The sequence below is a fragment of the Hibiscus syriacus genome, unplaced genomic scaffold (assembly GCF_006381635.1).
Source record: "Hibiscus syriacus cultivar Baekdansim isolate YM2019G1 unplaced genomic scaffold, ASM638163v2 tig00112249_pilon, whole genome shotgun sequence".
NCBI lineage: Eukaryota > Viridiplantae > Streptophyta > Magnoliopsida > Malvales > Malvaceae > Hibiscus > Hibiscus syriacus.
The window spans coordinates 770,384-794,846 of record NW_024063281.1 but is presented as its reverse complement, the minus strand read 5'-3'; the positions used below and the strand labels follow the sequence as shown (position 1 = coordinate 794,846).

The window sequence follows — 24,463 nt, the reverse complement described above, 5'->3', positions numbered from 1 at the left end:
TAATCTTATGAGTCAAAATTACCAAAACTAAAAACGGATTTTCTTTAAGTCAATCACAATATCTTGAGAAAATGTTAAAGAAATTTGAAAGTTTTGATATTGTCCTTGTTCGAACCCTTGTGACCCTAGCATATATCTTTTTAGGAATAAAGGAAGTAGCGTTTCCCAAATTGAATATGCTAAATTAATTGGGAGCTTAATGTTCTTAATGAACTATACTCGGCCTGATATTGCTTATGTTGTGAGTAGACTGAGTAGATATACTCATAATCTGAGTGGTGAGCACTGGATTGCTCTTAAACGCTTACTGAAGTATCTTAAGGGTACTTTGGATTGGAAACTTGAGTTTGTTGGCTTTCTTGCGGTACTGGAAGGATATTGTGATGCCAATTGGGTTTCTGATAATGATAATGTAAGCTCTACGAGCGGGTATGTTTTTACTTTAGGTGGAGCAGCAATCTCGTAGAAATCATCAAAACAGACTTGTATTGCTCGTTCTAACATGGAGTCAGAGTTTATAACTCTTGACCTAGCTAGGCAAGAAGCCGAGTGGCTTAGAAGCTTGTTAGCAGATATTCTGTTGTGGGGAAGACCGACTCCTCCGATTTCTTTGTTGTATGATTCACAAGCTGTGCTATGTGTACAATGGTAAGAAAAGACACATTCACATAAGGCATGAATCAGTATGTGAAGTCGGAAAGGAACCTAGCATATCCTTGGTCCTAGATTCGTCGAGGGGGATGGGTCTAAAGCTCATTGGTTGAGGAATTCATGGTGGATACCCAACTTAGTTATCTAAGTTCCGTGTGGTCAAACGAAACCATGGAAAGACTCATAGTGCACATTCCTACAGCCTATCCTTATGATGAATAATGTGCATGCCCAGGATGAGCTTAATTGCTCTTAATAAATTCATATCCCAGACTTCGGGTGGTCTTAGTGAGAAAGACTTGATGAATTTACCGATTTTGGCTGAATATCTATTCTTAATAAGTTCATAACCCAGAGTGAGTGGGTAGGAAATGATGAACTTACCGACAGAAAGGTTGAGTTTGTTAAACTCTTAATAAATTCAAATCCAAGTATTTGGATGGTTTTAGTGAGAATGACTTATTGAATTTACCAATAAATGATGTTGAATATTTATTCTTAATGACTTCTTAGCCCAGAGTTTGAGTGGTTAATTAATAATAAACTTGAAGAAAGTCACCATACCCTTTATGAGGTTGAGCTATTGTAAAAGCTCTTAATTATTTCATATCCCTGTTAAGGGTGGTTTATATCGAGATAAACTTGATGAAATAACCTATGTAAGTGAGAAGGGTTAGCCACCTTCTATGAAAAATTTTGGGCCATTTTTCTAGCACACTTACTAGAATCCTGAGGTAAGATGGCCAAATATATACTTTTGTATATATATATATATATCTTACACATCGAGGACTCAGGTGGATGAAGGGGTTAGTTGTGTGTTATGAGTTTACCCCCATCTTAGAAAGTTCCAGACTAGTTTCACTTATCTAAGAGAAGGATTGCTCATCATAACTATGTACTAGTTCCAGATACGTTCACTAGTGCTTAAGAAACTAATCTCGCTATTGCTCTTCTGGAAAGATTGTTTTCGAGTTTCAAAAGAATTCTTTCGCATTAGTAGGGGAATGTTGGTAATTCTCAATCCCACATAGAGTTGGAAATACTAGTGGGAATGGTATTTAAAGTTTACATTCTCTATTCCCTTGTTGAGTGATAGAAAACAAGGTGTGGTAATACGTGTCTTTGATACGTCCACACGGATACTATATTTTTAGAGAAAATTCGTAAGGAATTTTTCTCTGAAAGATTAAATGAAAAATGTGAAAGATTCATCTGATATTTATTGGCTACTGAGACTGTTAAAGTTCGAATATTTCAGATGATAACAGCTGATTATTAGTTGTCTGAAATTAAATAAATTAAACAGTTATTTTTCTAAATTAAATCAGAATTTAAGATGTATCTAGACTGATTTCCAGCTTTGTTCATGGGAGATACAAGCTGTTAATATCAGGAGTTACATGATTTATATGATTTAATTTCAGGAGTTATAACTGTTTAATTTTTATGCAATGAACATTGACTCTTTTTTTTAGCCACAATTATTTAAGAAAGCAATTCAAATTATAAAATACCGATACTTAATTTATGTTGATCGATACTTTTGTATAAAAAAGAGCTACCTACTATGTTATCATGAAAAATCTGTTTTGTCTTACTTTTCCATAATATAAACGGTTCATTTGGTAAATGATAATTTGGTTCCAAAATGTAAATAATAATAGTAAATTCATTTGTCAACGACTTTGATGGTGGAAAATTCTATGGAAAACGTCGCATATTAAAACACACCACTAAAACGATACACCGAAACACATCACTAGTTAAATTAAAATAGGGTAAAATTATAAATGATCATGAAAACTATGATAAAATTATATTTTTAGTCATTCACTTTTTAACAGTTACAAAATAAACATTAAACTTTAGATTTGGTAAAAAATATAAGCACCAATCATTAATTATCATTAAGAGATGATATGACATTTTAAATCGATAAAAATTATCTTCTTTGGTACATCAATTGTGACTAAAATTTGCTTTTGATATTTTTTTTTCAATATTTTTAAGTAAGAATTAAAAAATTCTATTTTTATGAAATAAATTGAATTTCAGAATTTATTTTTGAAATTATAAATATATTTTTTAAATTGTATTTAAATTTATTAAACAAAAATTAAATAATTGAATCATATTGCTTAACAAAAAAAATTGACTTAATTTTGATAATTGATATTGTAAGATATCGGAAATCATAAATTATAAATTTTAAAAATTTAATCATAACTAAATAAAAATTATTTATAAAATAATTTTATGAATGAACAAATTCATAAAGTTATAATTTGAAAAATAAATTGTAAATTTTTATTTTTAAAAAAAATATTTTTTAAAGTTATTACTTAGAAATATGAAAAAAAATCAAAAATTAAATTTTATTTATAATTGAGGGAGTAAATGAGATTATTTTATTAATTCAATATATCACTTCACCTCTTTAATGATAATTAAAATTGTCATATTTGTTTTATAAAAAAAAACTAAAGCTCAATATTCATTATATAACTTTTGAAAGTTTAATATCTAAAAAAATATTTTAACCTAGTTTAATGATTATTTAAAAATATTATCCTACAAAATTAGTGATTAATCATGAAATAATCTTTAAATTTTTTAATGTTTATTTAATAAGGACAATTTAATTAGTAGTGTGTTCCAGATATATTACATTAGTAACGTGTTTCTGTATACCACATAGGCTGTAGGCTCATCTTTAATGGTGTGAATAGAATTTACCAACATTAAATTTTGGGTTTATGCCCAAAATACCACGTTTTTTCTGTTCATCATTTTCCTTACAGATCATTTTCTGATTATGGGTCCTAATGGAGTGGTCCTTCTTACATATATGTCATCTCGACATAGGTTTAATGGTCTATGATATTAAATTTGGTGTTTATGTCTCAAATACATAAATTTTTTTCGGGACGTAAACTTAAGAAATTATATTAAAATTGTAGAGATGTAAATTTAGATAATTTATATAAAATACAAGGAAAATATCTATAATATAAGGGAATTTAAAAATTTTACGGGATGCGACAGCTTCCCAGCACCCCTTGGTCCACCAACCAAAGTCTCCCTTTGACTAATTGCCCCATGTGGCCTTAGACCTAGACCTTTCAATTTTCTCTCATGTTTGTCCTTCCATCGTACATGGATGAAGGTTTGAGAACAACTGCTGGTACAGGTGGCCTTGAACCTCTATTTTTTATTCTCCTATTTCCAATTGATTCTTCTTCTCGATAAATGTTTTGGTACTGATTTTGTTGTCTACAACGATAAAAAGTGGCAATTGACCTGTGACAATAGTCGAAGATGTTTATAAAATTTTAGAAAAGAAGATAAATGTCATAAAAGAATCTTAAAATAAATAACACCTCGATTTAAAATGAAAAAACTCTTTCGAGAAAAAAATAAACAAAACAGGAAAAAAATATACTATGTCAAGTGTATGCCCATCATCTGATGCATTATATGATGAGTTTAAGATGTTACACTGAACAGCTGAAGCAACCGCTAAATTTAAAATATTTTATACTGTAGTTGTACGACATTCATAACAATAATAAAATATATGTACAAAAATCCGAGCTCCATGATAGTTTGATGTAAATCAAAATAATACAATACAAATAGAGTTTACAAACCAAATAAACAATAAGAGTTCTATGAAAACACATGCATCTAAAGTAAATAGTAACGACGCTAGAATCCTGATGCAACGGTACTCCTCTAACAAGCACAAACTACCAACATGGGAATGAGAACAACTTAAAGTTAAGCTTTACATAGCTCAATGGTACACTTCTATTCATAAACGTAAGCATGCTCGATAATATAAGTACGGAGGTAGTCAGGTAGAAGTCTATGCATAAAATGTCATCAATGAGTATCATGCTAGTCATCATCAATCTATGATCCTCGTGATAGATTTCTCATTCATATATTTGTTTTACCTAGCCTCATTTATAATACAATTCACACAATAAGCACATATAAATAAACAACATTGACAGTCGATATCAGTTAGAAATCAAGAAGCTAAAATAAGGAATTTTGGTATCACATAATATCGATAAAGATTCTCGCCACACAAGTATAATGTGGCTATCCTCTTTCTTCACACAAGTGGATTTGTACAAAGGGTAGATGCACTAAGCCTCCTAGGGGGCCAAGTGCATCCCATTATTTAGAAAAAAAAGATGAAACTTAGTATAATATGTTGAAGAAAAATGGAAAAAATAAAAAGTTTTGCATACCCATTATTTTTAAGAAAAATAATTAGTGTAACACCTAATTCTTGGGAATTTTTTCTAAATCCCTAAACTAAGTTGGTGGTCAATTTGACAATACTTCAAATTTTGTTTTCTATTCCAAAATTCTAGGAAACTCAGAGATCAACCGAATATTAGACCAAACATTCTTTAAGTGATGTTATCTCTTCTTTCTCCCTCACGAGGCTGCTTCCTATTTCTTCTTCCTTTAATTTTTTTTCCTTTTTACAACTCTAGCTGTCGTTCATCACTCCTGCCGCGCTGCCTTCGCCGCCGTTTGCAGCGCCGCGATAGTCTTCAAAACGTCCCCAGTTAAGCATCAAACGCCCCCGATTTCTTTTAGCTGTACCCTGCCACCGTGGCACGACTTCGATATGTACCCCAGCCGTCCCGGAGACGTATCGGGTACTTGAAACGGATTCCTTTGCCGTCCCCGTTTCATTCCATCTTGTAGTTTCCTCTTTACCTGCTCACATGGATCAAAATCTGAAAACAGCTGCCGAGTCGGGCAACGTTAGCCAACTGTATGAATTAATCGAGAGAGATGGAAACGTTTTGAGGCGGTTCGATAAAGTCGAGTTCATCGAGACTCCATTACACATAGCTGCAGAAAAAGGGTGCATTGGGTTTGCACTGGAGATTATGAACTTGAAGCCATCCTTCGCTAGGAAGCTGAACCACCGAGGCTTGAGCCCCATGCACACTGCGGTCGAAAAGGGGCAACAAGAGATGGCCCTGCGTATCCTGGAAATTGATAAAGATGTTGTTCGTGTCAGAGGAAAGAATGGCGAGACCCCTTTTCACTACCTCTGTAAACTTGAAAAACCAACACCGTCTGTTGGTTAGATTTATGCAGGCTAGTCCCGAATGTATCCGAGATGTTACGGTTCAGAATCGCACTGCTTTGTATATCGCAGTTGAAAGTATCAGGCCGGACGTCCTAAAAGCCCTACTCCGATCGCTGGGAAAGAAGGACTATTATCAGGAAGTGGTGAACAGACAGGACGAAGACGGTAACACTGCACTCCACATAGCTGCTACCAAGAATCAACCTCAGGTTCAAATCATCCCATTCTAACAATAAATATTACATAGATTATTTTTGTATTTTATGGTTAACCTATTGTGTTAAACAGATGCTCAGGTTGCTACTAGAATACAAGGCTGATAAACATATAACCAATCAAGCTGGTTTGACGGTGTTGGATGTAGCACATCGAAGTAATAACAGAGAAAACATTACTATTCTGCGTCGTGACTTCATTCCGGGAGTTTCGAACTTGAAATACAAGTGGGGCAAACGAATCGTCAAGTACGCTGCAAAAGCATCATCGCTAATTTTTCACGATATTGACAATATATCAGGGGATGACCGTAATGCCTTACTAGTAATCTTAGGACTGCTCCTAACTGCAACCTACCAATCCGCTCTTAGCCCGCCTGGTGGTATTTGGCAGGGCGACGATGCTTCATACGTCAGCTCCACCGTAAACGGTGAACGTAAGCTCCCAGGGTCATCAATGATGGACATATAATTTTCTTTATTTCTATATTCCAGCCTATATCGTCTTCATCGTAACCTTTTTCCTAACTCTGGGTCTGCTTGAACCATTTCCCCAAGGTTTTAGGACAGCTCTTCAATTCCTACTTTCGTGTCTTGCAACGTCCTTCGATCAATCAATATCTGTTCTAGCCCTTACCGGTCCGGCATATACAGTTGTCAATATTTTCTATAATCCTTATCATTTTAATGGTGTTCATGGGTATCACCCATAAGGTGTCAAAACTGAGTGTTTCCATTGTAGTATGTTGGATATTCCCTTCGATTCTTTACAATTACGATGGTCATTTCCCTCCAGTTCCCAACCCGGTTGGAGAATTGTGTTTTGCCCTAATTAAAGGATTTTTGTTATTCATTTTCCTATATGATGAATTTTGGAAAGGAACCATTTTAGTTTTAGGGCAGAGTTTACTTAGTAGGCCCGATTTCTTTCACTCTCCATATATTGGCTGGTGGACTAATAGGGATCCTTACAGAAGCTTAACATACCCTATTGAATTGGTAGGATGCTGGTTGTTCCTTAATCTGTGCCGATTCTGCATAAACCGGTGCATTCGATGTTGTAACATTTTTTTTCTTTTTGATTAAGCTAAAGTGATTATCTGTTCCGATCGATGTTATAACAATTAGATAATTAAGATGACAGTTTGAGTCATGTGGTTCATTTTATATTTATGTATTTATAGTACATCAATGCAGCATCTTTTCTTTTAAGTCTCTTTGTAATTATGAGTTTTATTTTACTTGCAATTTGAATGTCTATTCGATTTATCTTTCCTTTCGACATGGCTGAATGTTTGAGAATGGCCGGTTCTACTGGAAATGTTAGTGATAAAACATGGATGACCTCCCTTAGGATGCTTCACGAATAAAAATCAAATGATTTTCTTAGAATGAAGTAAAAAGAAACATTGATTTCGTCAAGAAATTAGAAAAAATATCATTTCATTAAAATATTTATTAATGTGAAATTCATCTATTTACTACTTTTAATCCTACATACTTTTCCCTCTAGACATACAAGAAATTAGACTTTCAAGTTCATTGGAGACAAAAATATCAATTTCGTCAAGTATTAAGAAAAGTCGTCAATATGAAATTCGAATTATCTTGGAACTAAAATTTGATTTTTATGCCAAAAACACCACGTTATTTGACCAACTGATTTGATTAGCTAATTTGAGAAATTGATTTGATTAATTGTTTATATTGAAGTGTTTGGTAAAATTTAGCTGATAACTGATATGAGTAAAATAAAAAATAAGGGAATGATACATTTAGTTATTAAGTACATATATGTTTTACAATGATTTAGTCTTTATTGGGGTGAAATTATTCATATAAAATGCTTTTAACAATGAATTAAAAATTCCTTAAGAAAATTAGTGAATAATTTTTGAACACTTTGAATATATTTTTAAATTTAATATTTACAAATATTAACCTTGTATAAAATATCAACACCACATTTTTTTTACTTTTATGTTTTGCTATAGTTTCTTAACTAAAATATATTTGAGAATCTACAACTAAAAAATAGAGTAATAAAATAAAATTTCACTAATTCATCATTAGACGTTGCATAAAATTCATTCTACACAAGTTTATTGAAAATAAATTATGGAAATAATAATGTCAAATATGTCATTTAACATCTTATTTTGCAATTAGCTCTTCCAAACCGTTGTTTCATTTTCAGCTTATTTTGCACCATCAGCTCTTTCAAAGAGATGTTTACCAAACACTAAAAATGAAAGATTTAACTACCACCGATCAACTATTTATGCTCAAATAAACTAAAACTCTTTAAAAATTTTGTTTACCATGTCAGACTTCATGAAGAGTTGGAAGGGTTCTTCACTACTTTGGATTTTTTTTTTAATATTTTGACCGAGACTATTTTGGAACTCCATCTCTTTCTGCTTGTTTGAACAGGTAAGCAAACTCTCCTTTTATAGTCATGATTCTATGTTCTTTTTCATATATTTTTCCTTTTACTTACTTTAAAAGGCAAAACGAAAGACCAAAACCATAGACTTAATTTGTCTTAATATATTGTTTCCTTGGTGGCTTTAACGCAGACCATACAGCCCAAAATCTATTTATCTTTTTGTCTCTCTTCTTGTCGGTTGATTCTTCCTCCAGGCATGGATGAAAGTTTGAGAACAGCTGCTCGTGTAGGTAATATTAGTGAATTATATACACTAATCCACAGAAACGGAAATGTTTTGAGGCGTCTCGACAAGGTTGAGTTCATCGAGACGCCTTTACACATAGCTGCAGAAGAAGGGTGCACGCGGTTTGCGATGGAGATTATGAGCTTAAAGCCATCCTTCGCTAGAAAGCTAAACCAACAAGGTCTGAGTCCCGTTCACCTCGCCGTCGAGAAAGGGCATAAGGAGATGGCGGTACGTCTCTTGGAAATCGATACCGGTCTTGCTCGAATCAAAGGGAAGAATGGGGAGACTCCTCTGCACTACATTAGTAGATTTGGAAACTGTGATGATCTGTTGGATAAAATTTTGGAAGCTTCCCCTGATTGCATCCGAGATGTTTCAAATCAAAATCGCACTGCTTTGCACATGGCAGTGGAAAACAAAAGACTAGACGTCCTCCAAGTACTAATTGGGACGCTTAGGAAGAAAGACTATTACAGAGAAACGGTGAACCGAAAGGACGAAGAGGGTAACACTGCGCTGCACTTAGCTGCTAGAAATAATCAACTCAAGGTTAGACTCATCTACTTTCATGATTAAGATACATGGACTCTTTTGTATATACATGATTAATTGATTGCACCATTTTATAATAAAACAGATGGTGAAGCTGCTATTAAACTGCAAAGCAGATAGGCAAGCCAAGAATCAGGATGGTTTGACAGCATTGGAGGTTGCAGAACAACATAATATCAGAGAAAGCGTCATTGTTCTACGTGGTTTCTATATTCCATTAGTGTCAAACTTTTCTCATCAGTTTGATAAACAAATAATCAAATACGCGACGAAAGCATCATCTCTAATTTTTCACGATATGGAGAATATATCAGAGCAGGGCCGCAATACTTTACTAGTAATTCTGGGACTCCTGCTGACTGCTACCTACCAAACAAGTCTCAGCCCACCAGGAGGCGTTTGGCAGGCCGACTGTTCTTCGAGCTCCCCTGGTTCGAAACTTATCGAAAGAAGGAAATCACCAGGGAGTATAGGGACAGCAGTGATGGATCAATCCTATTTCCTTATGTTCTATAGTCTAACCTACATTGTCTTCATCGCGGCCTTCTTCCTAACACTCGCCCTGCTTAAACCTTTCCCCCGTGGGATCAGAAATACACTTCAATTACTACTAGCGTTTCTCACACTCTGCTTCGACCAATCGATATCTACCATAGCTCCAACCTTCTTAATAGCTATAATTCTACGTACATTTTCAACGATCATTTTCGTTTTCATGCTGTTCATGTGCATCAAATACAAGGTGTCGAAACTTAGTGTTTCGATCGTCGGATGTTGGATATTCCCTTCGTTTTCGCTCTCCATTCTTGCCGGAGGAGTAGTTGTAGGTGCAATTCAAGGATTCTTGTTATTCCTTATCCTATACGATGAGTTCGGGAAGGAACCTTGTTAGTTGTAGTTTACAATCTATTAGTTAGTGGGGGTTATAGTAGTGGCTATGGCTGGAAATACCCTGCAGCATTCATAGCATACTGGTTATTACTTAACGTATGTCAATTCTGCATAAAGCGTTGTATTACTTAACGAGCACTAGTCCAGCAAAATTGTAACAAGCCTATCGAGCAACGATTCGAATCAGGTAACAAAATTTTTTAACGAGCACGAGTCGAGCACTGCTCAACTTACAATCGACTCCCTCGATAAACACCCGTACTTCCCATATGTATAATATTAGTAGATATTTAGATTTACGAACATATAAAGATCAAAAAATGGGGTGATTATAAGTGTTAGTATCTGTTATAAAAACTCTCAACCATCTAACAATGAACGCCTAAATACCATGTAGTCGATGTAGTTTGAACCTGTGACTATCAGGTATAACAATCATCCTTTTAATCACTAATTATCATAATAATAATAATCATTTGTTACTAAGCAATCGAGATCAGATTAGTCTAATATTGCAGTTCAAGTTTCAAAATCCAGTACCCTTATTTCAAAATTGACTTCTTATCAAGTAATTTTACTTTCAGTAGGTACGTATTGCTAATTTTTGGTTAAAATTTTCTTACCGATCAAATCCGAATCGAAAGACTTATTCAGAATTGACTATGAATAGCCAAATGGAGATTTATCATATCAAATAGATTCACGAGTATTGAATTCTTGAAATAGAGAAGACTCTTTCAATTACTACTATACGAACATAGATTATTATGACAAATAGACTTATCTAGTGCAATTTTGATTGCTACGAGCTCCGCATAATCTGAATTTACCTCAGTTTCTGGCCCAAAGAACATTGCTACTATGTGACCATCTGTTGTCCTCAATACCCCCACAGCCTGCCAACTTGTTGGACGCTGAACCATCCACATTGAACTTCAACTGACCCGATGCAGGCGGATGCCAGACGTGGCTGCTTTTATATTTATTTATAGTAACATCAATGCAGCATCTTTTCTTTTAAGTCTCTTTGTAATTATGAGTTTTATTTTACTTGCAATTTGAATGTCTATTCGATTTATCTTTCCTTTCGACATGGCTGAATGTTTGAGAATGTCCGGTCCTACTGGAAATGTTAGTGATAAAACATGGATGACCTCCCTTAGGATGCTTCACGAATAAAAATCAAATGATTTTCCTAGAATGAAGTAAAAAGAAACATCGATTTCGTCAAGAAATTAGAAAAAAAATATAATTTCATTAAAATATTTATTAATGTGAAATTCATCTATTACTACTTTTAATCCTACGTACTTTTCCCTCTAGACATACAAGAAATTAGACTTTCAAGTTCATTGGAGACAAAAATATCAATTTCGGCAAGTATTAAGAAAAGTCGTCAATATGAAATTCGAATTATCTTGGAACTAAAAATTGATTTTTATGCCAAAAACACCACGTTATTTGACCAACTGATTTGATTAGCTAATTTGAGAAATTGATTTGATTAATTGTTTATATTGAAGTGTTTGGTAAAATTTAGCTGATAACTTATATGGGTATAATAACAAATAAGGGTATGATACATTTAGTTATTAAGTACATATATGTTTTATAATGATTTAGTCTTTATTGGGGTGAAATTATTCATATAAAATGCTTTTAACAATGAATTAAAAATTCCTTAAGAAAATTAGTGAATAATTTTTGAACACTTTGAATATATTTTTAAATTTAATATTTACAAATATTAACCTTGTATAAAATATCAACACCACATTTTTTTTACTTTTATGTTTTGCTATAGTTTCTTAACTAAAATATATTTGAGAATCTACAACTAAAAAATAGAGTAATAAAATAAAATTTCACTAATTCATCATTAGACGTTGCATAAAATTCATTCTACACAAGTTTATTGAAAATAAATTATGGAAATAATAATGTCAAATATGTCATTTAACATCTTATTTTGCAATTAGCTCTTCCAAACCGTTGTTTCATTTTCAGCTTATTTTGCACCATCAGCTCTTTCAAAGAGATGTTTACCAAACACTAAAAATAAAAGATTTAACTACCACCGATCAACTATTTATGCTCAAATAAACTAAAACTCTTTAAAAAATTGTTTACCATGTCAGACTTCATGAAGAGTTGGAAGGGTTCTTCACTACTTTGGATTTTTTTTTTAATATTTTGACCGAGACTATTTTGGAACTCCATCTCTTTCTGCTTGTTTGAACAGGTAAGCAAACTCTCCTTTTATAGTCATGATTCTATGTTCTTTTTCATATATTTTTCCTTTTACTTACTTTAAAAGGCAAAACGAAAGACCAAAACCATAGACTTAATTTGTCTTAATATATTGTTTCCTTGGTGGCTTTAACGCAGACCATACAGCCCAAAATCTTTTTATCTTTTTGTCTCTCTTCTTGTCGGTTGATTCTTCCTCCAGGCATGGATGAAAGTTTGAGAACAGCTGCTCGTGTAGGTAATATTAGTGAATTATATACACTAATCCACAGAAACGGAAATGTTTTGAGGCGTCTCGACAAGGTTGAGTTCATCGAGACGCCTTTACACATAGCTGAAGAAGAAGGGTGCACGCGGTTTGCGATGGAGATTATGAGCTTAAAGCCATCCTTCGCTAGAAAGCTAAACCAACAAGGTCTGAGTCCCGTTCACCTCGCCGTCGAGAAAGGGCATAAGGAGATGGCGGTACGTCTCTTGGAAATCGATACCAGTCTTGCTCGAATCAAAGGGAAGAATGGGGAGACTCCTCTGCACTACATTAGTAGATTTGGAAACTGTGATGATCTGTTGGAAAAAGTTTTGGAAGCTTCCCCTGATTGCATCCGAGATGTTTCAAATCAAAATCGCACTGCTTTGCACATGGCAGTGGAAAACAAAAAACTAGACGTCCTCCAAGTACTAATAGGAACGCGTAGGAAGAAAGACTATTATCAAGAAATGGTGAACCGAAAGGACGAAGATGGCAACACCGCGCTGCACTTAGCTGCTAGTTATGTTGCACTGATACGGATACGGGGAAGGGAAACTGCAATTTTTAAAATTAAAGGGTATGGGATGACAATGGTACGGCATATAAAAAATTTTAAAATTATAAATAGATATAAAAAATAAATAAAGTTGATACTTCATAGAAAATTAAAAAATAAAATTCATAAATAAATCATAATATTAAATTATCAAATCTCTATACTCAAATAATAAATTAAGTCTAAAATAATATTAAATTCTAAATTAGAATAAGTACTCCAAAGCTATAAATATCACATTTCTCCGATAGTAAACCGCCACCGCCTTACTCCAGCGCGATATAACAAACAGTTCCTCTCATACTCAATGTATTATTGATCCCGCCGCTCTTGGGTATATCGCCACTAGCCCAATCTTGGCTATTCCTTCTTCCCATTTTGAATTCACCACTGAATCTGTAACACCCCAATTTAGGGGCTAAATTTAAGAAATTATAAATTGGTGGATTTAATTGGTATTTTGAAAGAAACGGTGGATTAAATTGTACCGATTTCAAAGTTGGCAGACCTTTTTAAGAAGTACATGAAATTCAGTGGCTAAACCCATGATTTAACCATTTTTTATATGTTGAATTATAACCCCGTGCGCAGGTTCAGCTGGGATTTTCTCAGTTTTCCCTCCCCGATCAACCAACTTTCAACTCCGATCTACTTGTCGTTCGACCTTCGATCGACGAGCTGAAACCACCATCGTGTTCGTTGTCAACCGAGGAACAAAACCTCTCAAACCTTTCGTCGTGAATCGTCGCCGTTCGTCGTCAATTTCAGTCGGAAGTATCGTCGGTAATAACTCGATTTTAGTTGGTTTTTCATCGATTCGCGACGATCGGGTCATCCGTTTACGACACCTCCCGCACCATCGTGTTCGTTGCATCGTTCCGAGTCTGCCGGTGTCATCCTTGGTCTCCATCGATGGCGGCGCGTGAGGAGGTGAAGCGGTCAAAGTTTCCGATTTGTTGAAATCGAGCTCTCTGCCGTTCAAAAATGTGAACCGAGCTTTGTAAGTATCTCGAAATCGCTTAAAATAATTTTTAGGAATTTTTTTCGAGAATTTAGCATTGTTCACGCGATCCCACGCGCCGCCGCTGCGCGTGGGGAAGAAAAAAAATGATTGGTTTGATCGGTTTTGGGGCTATTTTGACCGGTTTGATCGGTCACAACCCGACCCGACCCGACCTGTTGACCCGACCCGAACCATTGACCCGACCCGTTGACCGACGTTGACCACTGTTGACCAAAACTTTGACTAGCTTTGACCGGGCATTAAACGACCTTTAACTTTGACCGAGTATACCTATCCTGACATTTTTCGACGTTCCAAATCCGATTCCGCAGTCCGTTTTTCAAAATTCGAACCCGAAGACGTCAAAATTTTCGGTCAGACCCATTGACTTTGATTTTGACTGAAAAGTCATATTTTATGCTTTCGACATCCTGAATCCGAATCCGAAGTCCGTTTCGCCAAATTCGAACCCGGTAAGCTATTTTTCACTGATTTATCACCCGATTCGATCTGTTTATAGTAATTAAGCTCCGTTTTTGATATAATCTATGTTTATATGTATCTGAGGAATTATTGGAAGTTGAATTGAAGATCAAAGACGTTCGAATGGAATTTTTATGGTCGATCAGTATTGCACGGAAATCGAAGTAATGCTTTACTACCTCTTTATGCTTTATGGAACATGTTGATATTGGTAAATGCATGAATAAGATAATGTTGGTCACTTTTGTGGAGTTGAATAATTTATTCACTCGATATGAATGTGGTAGAAATTCTATAACTAAATACGGATCGAATGACTAATATAAGAGATTGAAAGATTGTTAGAATTAAATTACAAGTTTGTGAATAGTGATAAAGAAATCAGACATGGATTTGTAAATTATATTTTATATCATCAAAGGTTAAATGTTAAAGGTACTTGGATGGGAAATTATGATAATACTTCGGTATGGTAAAAATACGAAATTACCCTTATATTGGAAAATGATAAGAATTGTCCCTGAAGTGGATTAATAAATCTGAAAAGACATATTGATATGATAAATATATTGATGTGCATAAGAAATGATAGTTGTACTTGGAAATTATGGATAACCGGTTTTTAACCCCAAGAGGGTTTATGCAAGATACTAGAAGTTTGTTAAGGGAATTATTTCAAGATCAGAGAAGGTTCGAGGAAACAATTAATTATAGGATCTCAAAATTATATTATTTTTGTTAAGAGTTAATACCGAAATTATCTGGTTAAGAAATTACAAAAATGCCCTTGAGAGGTAAAATAGTCTGAGTTGACCCTGAATGAGAAAGTACTTTGAGGATTCGTACTTAACTCGATTAAGTACGGATTTAATTGTTAAAATCCTGTCTTTGTACAGAAAATTCATGATAACCTGTTTGTAACTTCTGAGAATACAGTGACCTGAAAATTCATAGTTAAGAATAAATTATCGAGGGTGTTCTTGTGTCAGAATTGTTTGAAAGGTCTGGAATAAATGATAAGTTGGAATTAAATAATAAGACAGAATGGAAAGAAATGATTGAAATACACCGAATCTGTAAAATGACCAAAATACCCTTGTAGTAGAAATAACCCAAGAATATCACCAAGCTCAGGAATGATTTGATATCCTCGAGCTATGAAATAAATGGAATAAAACTGAACACCAAAATTACCAAAATAACCTTGTTTCCTATACTAAGTAAATGTCTTGGACTAATTAAGGAATCCAAATAAGCATAGGTGTTGGACTACCTTTAAAAGTAATGTATCATAATTTAAGGGAGTAGATCAACCCTAAAGTTATGTCAATACCTGGATGGCATATATATTACCTGAATACGTGTTCGTCTTCTCAAGTTTGGCTCGATGATAAATTTTGGAAGTATTCAACTCAACTCTAGATCACATTCAGTACTAAGAATTGATGTTGGTTCGACAAATCAATCACGAAGACCAAATTGAATTGAATGGAAGTGCAGTATGTATATAGAATTCAGAAGTCCGAATTACTATGGAAAACCCTGAAGTAATTGTGAAGGACTTGACTGCTAAATGAACTATGTAACTTCAAAGACTGAGGATTAAGTAAGAGATTGGAATAAGTTTGGAAACTCGGATGAACTTATATGATGTATCATCCCTATGGATTATGAACCACAAATCAAGTACGTCAACATTTCATGGTATAATTGAAACATGGAAATAAAATAAAGACCATTAGAATATTTGTTTGTCTCCTTAAGATCTATTCAGTGATGACTCAGATGATGATTTGTGGATAAGAATATTTGGTATTAAAGAGTAAATACCCTGAAAGGTTAATGAATTGACAAGTTGGTAAGTATTGGTTCTGGAAGCTATTCATCTGGAGTTGTTCAATAATCGGATTAATCGTCATAGATTGTAAAGATTCTGAATACCTTCAAATTTCGTAGAGCTTCAGAAAAGTGTACGAATAAGATGATCCCGATGAATCATATCCTGAATAACCGATGATTTTGTTAGTTAACAAACTCTTCTAATATTGATTCTAATTTCCGGCATTCTATTGGTAAACTGAAGATTTGCGTTTCTCTGCCCGATAAGATTATCCTGTATCTCTAAATAATATCTGGAAACTCTAGTGTGTTCCCTACTTATATGAATATTTTATCTGATTTCTGATTTGAATTCTGTTTTGACATCTGATCTGAAATATGTTCTGATTCCTAACCTGGATTCTGTTCTGATATCTGATCTGAATTATGTTTTGATTTTTGATATCTCCGTTTACCGACGGAGAAATATTTTAAATGGGGGGTATTGTTGAAGGAAGAATTTCCGCAGGTTCCTCGGCTTTGTGCTCATGGCTTTATATGATGTGTTGGGTTGGGTGTATGGTTCTGGGGAACCTACACATTATGATGTGTTGGGATGGGGGTATATATATATATATATGTTTTAAAAAGACCTGAAAGTTACATGGTTTTTGGGAACACACTAGAAAATCTATTCTGATCTCCTGAACCTAGACATCCGAAATATTTCCATCTGAAATGAATATTATTTGTTACTACCTGAAATATCCGTAGAATCTCTGCTCCGTATAAAGATCTGTAAATGTCTGAATCGATAAGGAAAAATATGTTTATCTGTATCTGCACGTTCTTCAGCATTATCTGGTAGTTCTGTATTACTGAGCTTTCCAATGCTCACTCTGTTACTCATCTTTTCAGGTTAAAAGAATTATACCAGTACAACTATCGTCATCAGTAAGGAAGTTCTTCCGGTGCTGTTTGCAGAGTATGATACATGTGATTAGGGGGCATGTAATTGTATTTTGTTTTATATACGAGACCAAAAATCTATTTTATTTTTAAATAGTGACAAATGATTTTATAAGTTTACATGTTCTGGTAAAAAGTTTTAAATTTTCCGCTATTTTTACAATGGGTCGCTCCGGTGGCCCAAATGTGACACCCCGGATCGGATCTGGTTACCCTTATCGGTTTGTGGGGGTTACAGAATCCATTTAACCACCAATCAATGATGCCTTTTCTATTCTTCTTCCTTTTTCTTTCTACCATTTCTTCATCTCTTTTCCACCATAGTTCTCCATTGTTACTCAAACTTAGCACTCTTTTCTTCTTCTTTTTATTCTTCTTTGTTGCTAGTTCTTCACAAAATTCTTCTTTCCACCATTCTCTCGACTTCTTATTCCTCTTTTTCTTTCGAATCTTGATGTAAGGCTGGTCTACACGCTTTGATGGAGAGATGTAGATAGCCTTATTGTGTCCCGATATAGGATTGACAAGTATTGATGTCCTTGAATTTATAAGCTTGGGTTGCACAAAATAAGAAAGAAAATATGATTAATGATGGACTTAATAAAGGGAATAATAATATAAGTAATGAAATGAAAGAATAAGAATGAAATGAAATAAAGAAAGGATAAAGATGGCTGCAGAATTGATGGAAGAGATGGATGATGTTGATGATGAAATGGCAATGGTGGTGATGTTGTATCTCAAACACGCCAAAGAGGAAACTATGCTATGAAGCACAATCCCGATCTTCACAAACTTACTTGAGGGGTGGTGATAGTGTCTTCAACCCACTAGATATCAATCTAGGAATTTAGGAATCAAGATGGAAGGAATGACGCCACAAGTATAGGAACTATACTTGTTTAATCGATAAAGTTCATAAAGAACTTTGAAGAGAAATAACTCACAAGAGTATATTTTATATAAGAGATGAGATAAGTACAAATGATTGCAAGCCACTCTATTTATAGGAAATGAGAGGGCTTGGCCGAATGGTTACATAATGTTTCGGCTAGATACATGACTTTAAGAAGATACATAATGCTTCAAATGAATGATTAAGTCCTTTGGGCTTGTGATGGTTCGGCTAACCCTTCATGAAGGGGCTTAATGATTTAGAAATGATGAGGAAACATCTCCCTTGGCCGAATGGTGTTGTGTCTTCTCATGTTGGCGCCAAAAGTTCTCATGTTAATGGCATGTGTGTGGCCGAATAGGCATGGAGCTTTTTATCATATTCTTTGGTGATTTAAACCTCCAATGATTACAATGTCTTCATCAGCATGCTCTTGGATGTAAAGGCATCTTCATGGGCAACATCATTCATGAAAGGTCATAATGTTTGAGAAAGGTGTCCCTTCATATTTGAGCTACTTATGGTGTGAATGAGATAAAGGTGAGCTAGCCATAGGTGACTTGTAGCATGGTGAACATTATGGCAGCTCCTTGTGAAAAGGTACCTCTTGAGTTGGCAACTATTCACGAAAAGGTACGATTTCACAAATTTTTACTTAGGACATATTTGAAGTATCCTAAGTGGTGATGATGATGGTGCAACTCCCCAGCTGAAATGAGGTCATCTTGTAGCTCAAATCCTCAACTCAATCCAGATATGAGCTCACGACCTCAAAACAACTTTTCACCAATTTGCTCCTTATGCTCTCCTAATCGTTTCCATGTAAGTATCCTTGCTTTTGCATGCTCCAATGTAGCTCCCAAGTGTTGGCCGAATGTGCCTACATGTATAACATAAAGAAATAAACTAAGTATATATAAACTTATATAATGTATAATATAAATATGTGAACTATAATATATTATGATAACTTATATCTCATATATTAATGGATAAGTTATCATCATAATAACTATAGATATAGTATATGTAGATGAAAATAACTATATTAAAATATTTAAAATAACTATATCTTTGTGACAAGCACTTAGATGTACAAGCACTTTTTTTTGGGCTGGTTTCTTCCTCTATTAACTTCGATTTTCCTTTCCTCATGTCCTCAACACTTTGTTTCATCTTGATTTGATCAATTTGGACTTGTTTAGGCGTCAAGGGTGTTAGGATGATCTTCTTCCCTCCATGGTTGAATGAATACTGATTGGTAAAACAATCATGAATGGTCCTTCTATCATATTGACATGGTCTTCCAAGGAGTAAATAACTACCATGCATAGGAACAACATCGCACATAACCTCATCCTTGTACTTACCAATGGAGAAAGGAACCATCAACTGTTTTTTGACATTAAGTTCTCCTCGTTCATTTAACCATTGTAATTTGTAGGGACTTGGATGCTTCAACGTTTTTAATCCCAATTTCTCCACCATAATGGTACTTGCCACGTTGGTACAACTTCCACCGTCTATGATCATGAAACACACCTTTTCATTCACATGGTAGTGTGTATGAAAGATGGTTTCCCGTTGTGCATTGTCTTCTACCACTTGAGCACTTAGACTTCTTTTGACCACTAGGGCTTCACCTTCCACCGGAGCACCAATTTCGGCTTCTTCCTCAACTTCTGTTGGTGGTGGTGGCGCTTCTTCTTCTTCATGGTCAGATTCAATCTCTCCATTTCCAAGTAGTAGCATGGTGTTTTGGTTGGGACATTGTGTGGATACATTCCCCTCCCAAGACATTTAAAGTAACATATGTCTCTTGATCATTCAGGGATCTCGTTTCCTCGATTATCCTTGCTGAGTTGGGAAGCATTTGAGGATTCGACCTATTTTATAGGAGTAGAAGTATACTTCTTCAAATTGTTAGGACTCCATCTCGAAGGCATGGTAGTGCGAGATCTTCTTCGTAGTTACCTCTCTATTTTCATAGCCATTTGCACCATTTCATCAAGTTCTATGTAATGGTACAACTCTAGTGTGTTGGCAATCTCGAGATTAAGTCTGACAAGAAATCGAGCTATGGTTACTTCACGATCCTCCTCAATATTGACTCGGATCATTGCCACTTCCATTTCCTTATAGTAATCCTCTACACTCCTTTGGCCTTACTTTAGGTTCTGTAATTTTTGAAACATGTCACGATGATAATGAGTAGGAATGAAATGTTTATGCGTGATACCTTTCATTTCGAGCCATGTTGAAATTGGTCTCTCTTCATTCCTCCTCCGAGTAATAGTAAGTTGATCCCACCATATCAAAGCATAATCAACAAACTCCATGGCTGCCAATCTTACTTTCTTGAGTTCAGAATAGTTATGGCAACTGAAAACATGTTCCACCTTGCTTTCCCATTCAAGATATGCTTCCAGATCAGTTTCTCCTTGAAATTGAGGAATCTTGATTTTTATGTTGCTCATGTTATCATCAACATTGGCACGCCTGGGTCCTTGTATCAATGTTGGTTCTTCTTCATCATAAGGATTTGGGACATCATCTTCTAGAAGAGGTTGTTGCCTCCGAGGAGTATCATTGTTTCTGGTTTGAGGTTGATCTTGTCTTTGGTCTAGATTCTCATAGAGAGCATCAAATTCTGTTCGAAATATTCTCATCATTTCTCCAATCAGTGCTTGCATTTGCAAATTGGGTTGACCTGCATTTCCTTTAGGACTTTGAGACATGGTTAGTAAATAAAACAAAATAAACCTTACCAGCACACTCACAAAGTCTCACAAATTCACTCCAAAGAAAAGATAAGATCACTCCACTCAACACTCGTGTTTACTCTCGAGAATATAATTATGGCTTTTAAAAATTATCCTTCTTATCTCACTCTCTCAATAGCCTTTTCCACTCAAATTCATCTTGCTAAGTCCTTTGAGGAACTTACTCAAGATTATAACAAGTTAATTTCTTCCTTGTGTGTGTCGGCTGCAAATAGGTTAGGGTAGAAAGAATAGAAGAAATGGAAAAGGTAAAAGAAAGGATTTAAAGGTATTAAAAGAAAGAAATGGTTAAAGACAAGGAAAATGAAAGGATAGAAAAGGAAGAGGTGACTTACAATTCAAGAAACAACACTTACTGCAACCTTTCTCAAGAAACAATAAGGTTATATTCTCTCAGTGTAGATGACCACTTTGATGTACTTTGCAATGATAGAGCACTTTCATTGGCTTGCTTTTTTTTTGACTTTTCTTTTCTTCTTTTCTGATTTTCTTCGTTTTGTCTTTTCTTTTCTTTTTGCACTCCAATTTTGTTGAAGGAGTCTTTTCCTCTTTTGAACTTCTTTTTGCCAATGACACTTTTGTTGTCAATCCAACTATGCTCTGATTACCGCTTGATGTAAGGCTGATCTACACGCTTTGATGGAGAGATGTAGATAGCCTTATTGTGTCCCGATCTAGGATTGACAAGTATTGATGTCCTTGAATTTATAAGCTTGGGCTGCACAAAATAAGAAAGGAAATATGATTAATGATGGACTTAATAAAGGGAATAATAATATAAGTAATGAAATGAAAGAATAAGAATGAAATGAAATAAAGAAAGGATAGAGATGGTGCGGAATTGATGGAAGAGATGGATGATGTTGATGATGAAATGGCAATGGTGGTGATGTTGTATCTCAAACATGCCAAAGAGGAAACTATGCTATGAAGCATAATTCTTCACAAACTTGCTTGAGGGGTGGTGATAATGTCTTCAACCCACTAGATATCAATCTAGGAATTTAGGAATCAAGATAGAAGGAATGACGCCACAAGTATAGGAACTATACTTGTTTAATCGATAAAGTTCACAAAGAACTTTGAAGAGAAATAACTCACAAGAGTATATTTTATATAAGAGATGAGATAAGTACAAATGATGGCAAGCCACTCTATCTATAGGAAATGAGAGGGCTTGGCCAAATGGTTACATAATTTTTCGGCTAGATACATGACTTTAGGAAGATACATAATGCTTTAAATGAATGATTAAGTCCTTTGGGCTTGTGATGGTTCGGCTAACCCTTCATGAAGGGGCTTAATGATTCGACAATGATGAGGAAACATCTCCCTTGGCTGAATGATGTTGTGTCTTCTCATGTTGGCGCCAAAAGCTCTCATGTGCATGGCATGTGTGTGGTCGAATAGGCATGGAGCTTTATATCATGTTCTTTGGTGATTTAAACCTACAATGATTACAATGTCTTCATCAGTATGCTTTTGGATGTAAAGGCATCTTCATGGGTAGCATCATTCATGAAAGATCACAATGTTTGAGAAAGGTGTCCCTTAATGTTTGAGCTACTTATGGTGTGAATGAGCTAAAGGTGAGCTGCCTATAGGTGACTTGCAGCATGGTGAACATTATGACAGCTCCTTGTGAAAAGGTACCTCTTTAGTTGGCAACTATTCGCGAAAAGGTACGATTTCACAAATTTTGACTTAGGACATATTTGAAGTGTCCTAAGTGGTGATGATGATGGTTCAGCTCCCCAGCTGAAATGAGGTCATCTTGTAGCTCAAATCTTTAGCTCAATCCAGCTATGAGCTCACGTCCTCAAAACAACTTTTCACCAATTTGCTCCTTATGCTCTCCTAATCGTTTCCATGTCAGTATCTTTGCTTTTTCATGCTCCATTTAGCTTCAATGTAGCTCCCAAGTATTGGCCGAATGTGCGTACTTGTATAACATAAAGAAATAAACAAAGTATATATAAACTTATATAATGTATAATATAAGTATGTGAACTATAATATATTATGATAACTTATATCTCACATATTAATGGATAAGTTATCATCATAATAACTATAGATATAGTATATGTAGATGAACATAACTATATTAAAATATTTGAAATAAGCATATATATGTGTAAACTTAGAAAGTCTCTCCCCTTGTAAGGGTGGAATATCCATGATGTTGAATTGGATCACATCAAATCTTTTCCTTCTTCTGCTCAACACTCGAACTCAAAATCTTGCAATCATTAATGTTAATAACTGAGCTTGGAGAAGCAAACCACTCATTTTTGGGTCTTTCCTTTTTAATCTCATTCTCAATCCATTCCATTACATAGTCTTTAACTCGCCCCGACTTAGACCCAACTCTAGGATCCTGCTTCTACCATCAATCTCTTCTCGAACTACCCTTTTTATTACTAACCAAATCTCTCCCACTTTCTACACTAACCTTGTCAAACAACCCTTAAGATAAAACACTCCCTTTTCCTAGTCCCATCTCCAGTGACAAAGTCGGCGACGCCTCGGAATCCAAAACTCTAAGAACACAGCTTTCCGATGACCTATAGCTGTCGGCCTCGTTGAGTATTCCTGACCGGGGATGCATGTGATAGTCACATACTATCCCCGAAATGTCCCCAGATCCCGATCGACCGTCCCCGAGTTTTTTCAACTGTATCCTACCACCGTGGCATATCCCTGGTACGACCCCATATTATCCCCGTGCCAGGGACATATTGGGTACTTGAAATGGGACTGGTATGCCGTCCTTGTGCTATATAGGCTTCTAGAAATAATCAACTCGAGGTTCGACTCATCTACTTTCATGATTAAGATACATTGACTCTTTTTTATTTCATATACATGATTAATTAATTGTACAATTTTTATAATAAAACATATGGTGAAACTGCTATTAAACTGCAAAGCAGATAGGCAAGCCAAGAATCTGTTGAAATTCCAAATTGGTTGCACATTTCCAAATTGGCTGCACATTTCCACCAAAAGTACAAGAGGAGAATAAGAACGTACTGAACTTCTACTTCAAAGTCTACCTTATTCGTATGATCAACTAATCATCAACTTGACAAATAGTAATGTCACTAGTCTAGTCTTCGATGACGTTGATGTTGCTATTCTACAAGAAGAAAATTGATGCAAGAACAAGGAAGACAAACAATTAAATCTGCAATAAGTAGAAACATTGACAACGATGAGAGGGAGATCAACAGAACGTGGCCAAAGCAGCAGTCACAAACATGGTAGATCAAAGTCGAGAAGCAAGAATAATTTAAAGTGCTATAACTATGGAAAGAAAGGTCACTTGAATAAGGATT

General features: G+C 35.0%; 2 protein-coding genes across 2 annotated transcripts; both read left to right on the top strand.

Annotated features, from left to right (window-relative positions):
* Window positions 1-5,405: 5,405 nt before the first annotated feature.
* Window positions 5,406-6,643, top strand: LOC120176577 (ankyrin repeat-containing protein BDA1-like). The gene is made up of 3 exons (XM_039182987.1): window positions 5,406-5,702; window positions 5,788-5,988; window positions 6,068-6,643. The coding sequence occupies exons 1-3, from the start codon at window positions 5,406-5,408 to the stop codon at window positions 6,464-6,466; spliced, it is 897 nt and encodes a 298-aa protein (XP_039038918.1). The 3' UTR covers window positions 6,467-6,643.
* A 1,996-nt stretch (window positions 6,644-8,639) lies between these two features.
* On the top strand, window positions 8,640-24,150 carry LOC120176576 (protein ACCELERATED CELL DEATH 6-like). The gene is made up of 5 exons (XM_039182985.1): window positions 8,640-9,221; window positions 9,310-10,111; window positions 12,568-13,127; window positions 23,910-23,933; window positions 24,028-24,150. Exons 1-5 carry the CDS (start codon window positions 8,640-8,642, stop codon window positions 24,148-24,150), a joined length of 2,091 nt encoding a protein of 696 aa, XP_039038916.1.
* The last annotated feature ends 313 nt before the right edge of the window (window positions 24,151-24,463 follow it).

Excerpts from the sequence above, each read along its gene's own strand:
- LOC120176577 (XM_039182987.1), top strand. The coding sequence starts at position 5,406 with ATGGATCAAAATCTGAAAACAGCTGCCGAGTCGGGCAACGTTAGCCAA. Across the intron at positions 5,703-5,787 it reads TTGATAAAGATGTTGTTCGT|GCTAGTCCCGAATGTATCCG; the intron begins GTCAGAGGAAAG and ends AGATTTATGCAG. Across the intron at positions 5,989-6,067 it reads CTACCAAGAATCAACCTCAG|ATGCTCAGGTTGCTACTAGA; the intron begins GTTCAAATCATC and ends TGTGTTAAACAG.
- LOC120176576 (XM_039182985.1), top strand. The coding sequence starts at position 8,640 with ATGGATGAAAGTTTGAGAACAGCTGCTCGTGTAGGTAATATTAGTGAA. Across the intron at positions 9,222-9,309 it reads CTAGAAATAATCAACTCAAG|ATGGTGAAGCTGCTATTAAA; the intron begins GTTAGACTCATC and ends ATAATAAAACAG. Across the intron at positions 23,934-24,027 it reads CTAGAAATAATCAACTCGAG|ATGGTGAAACTGCTATTAAA; the intron begins GTTCGACTCATC and ends ATAATAAAACAT.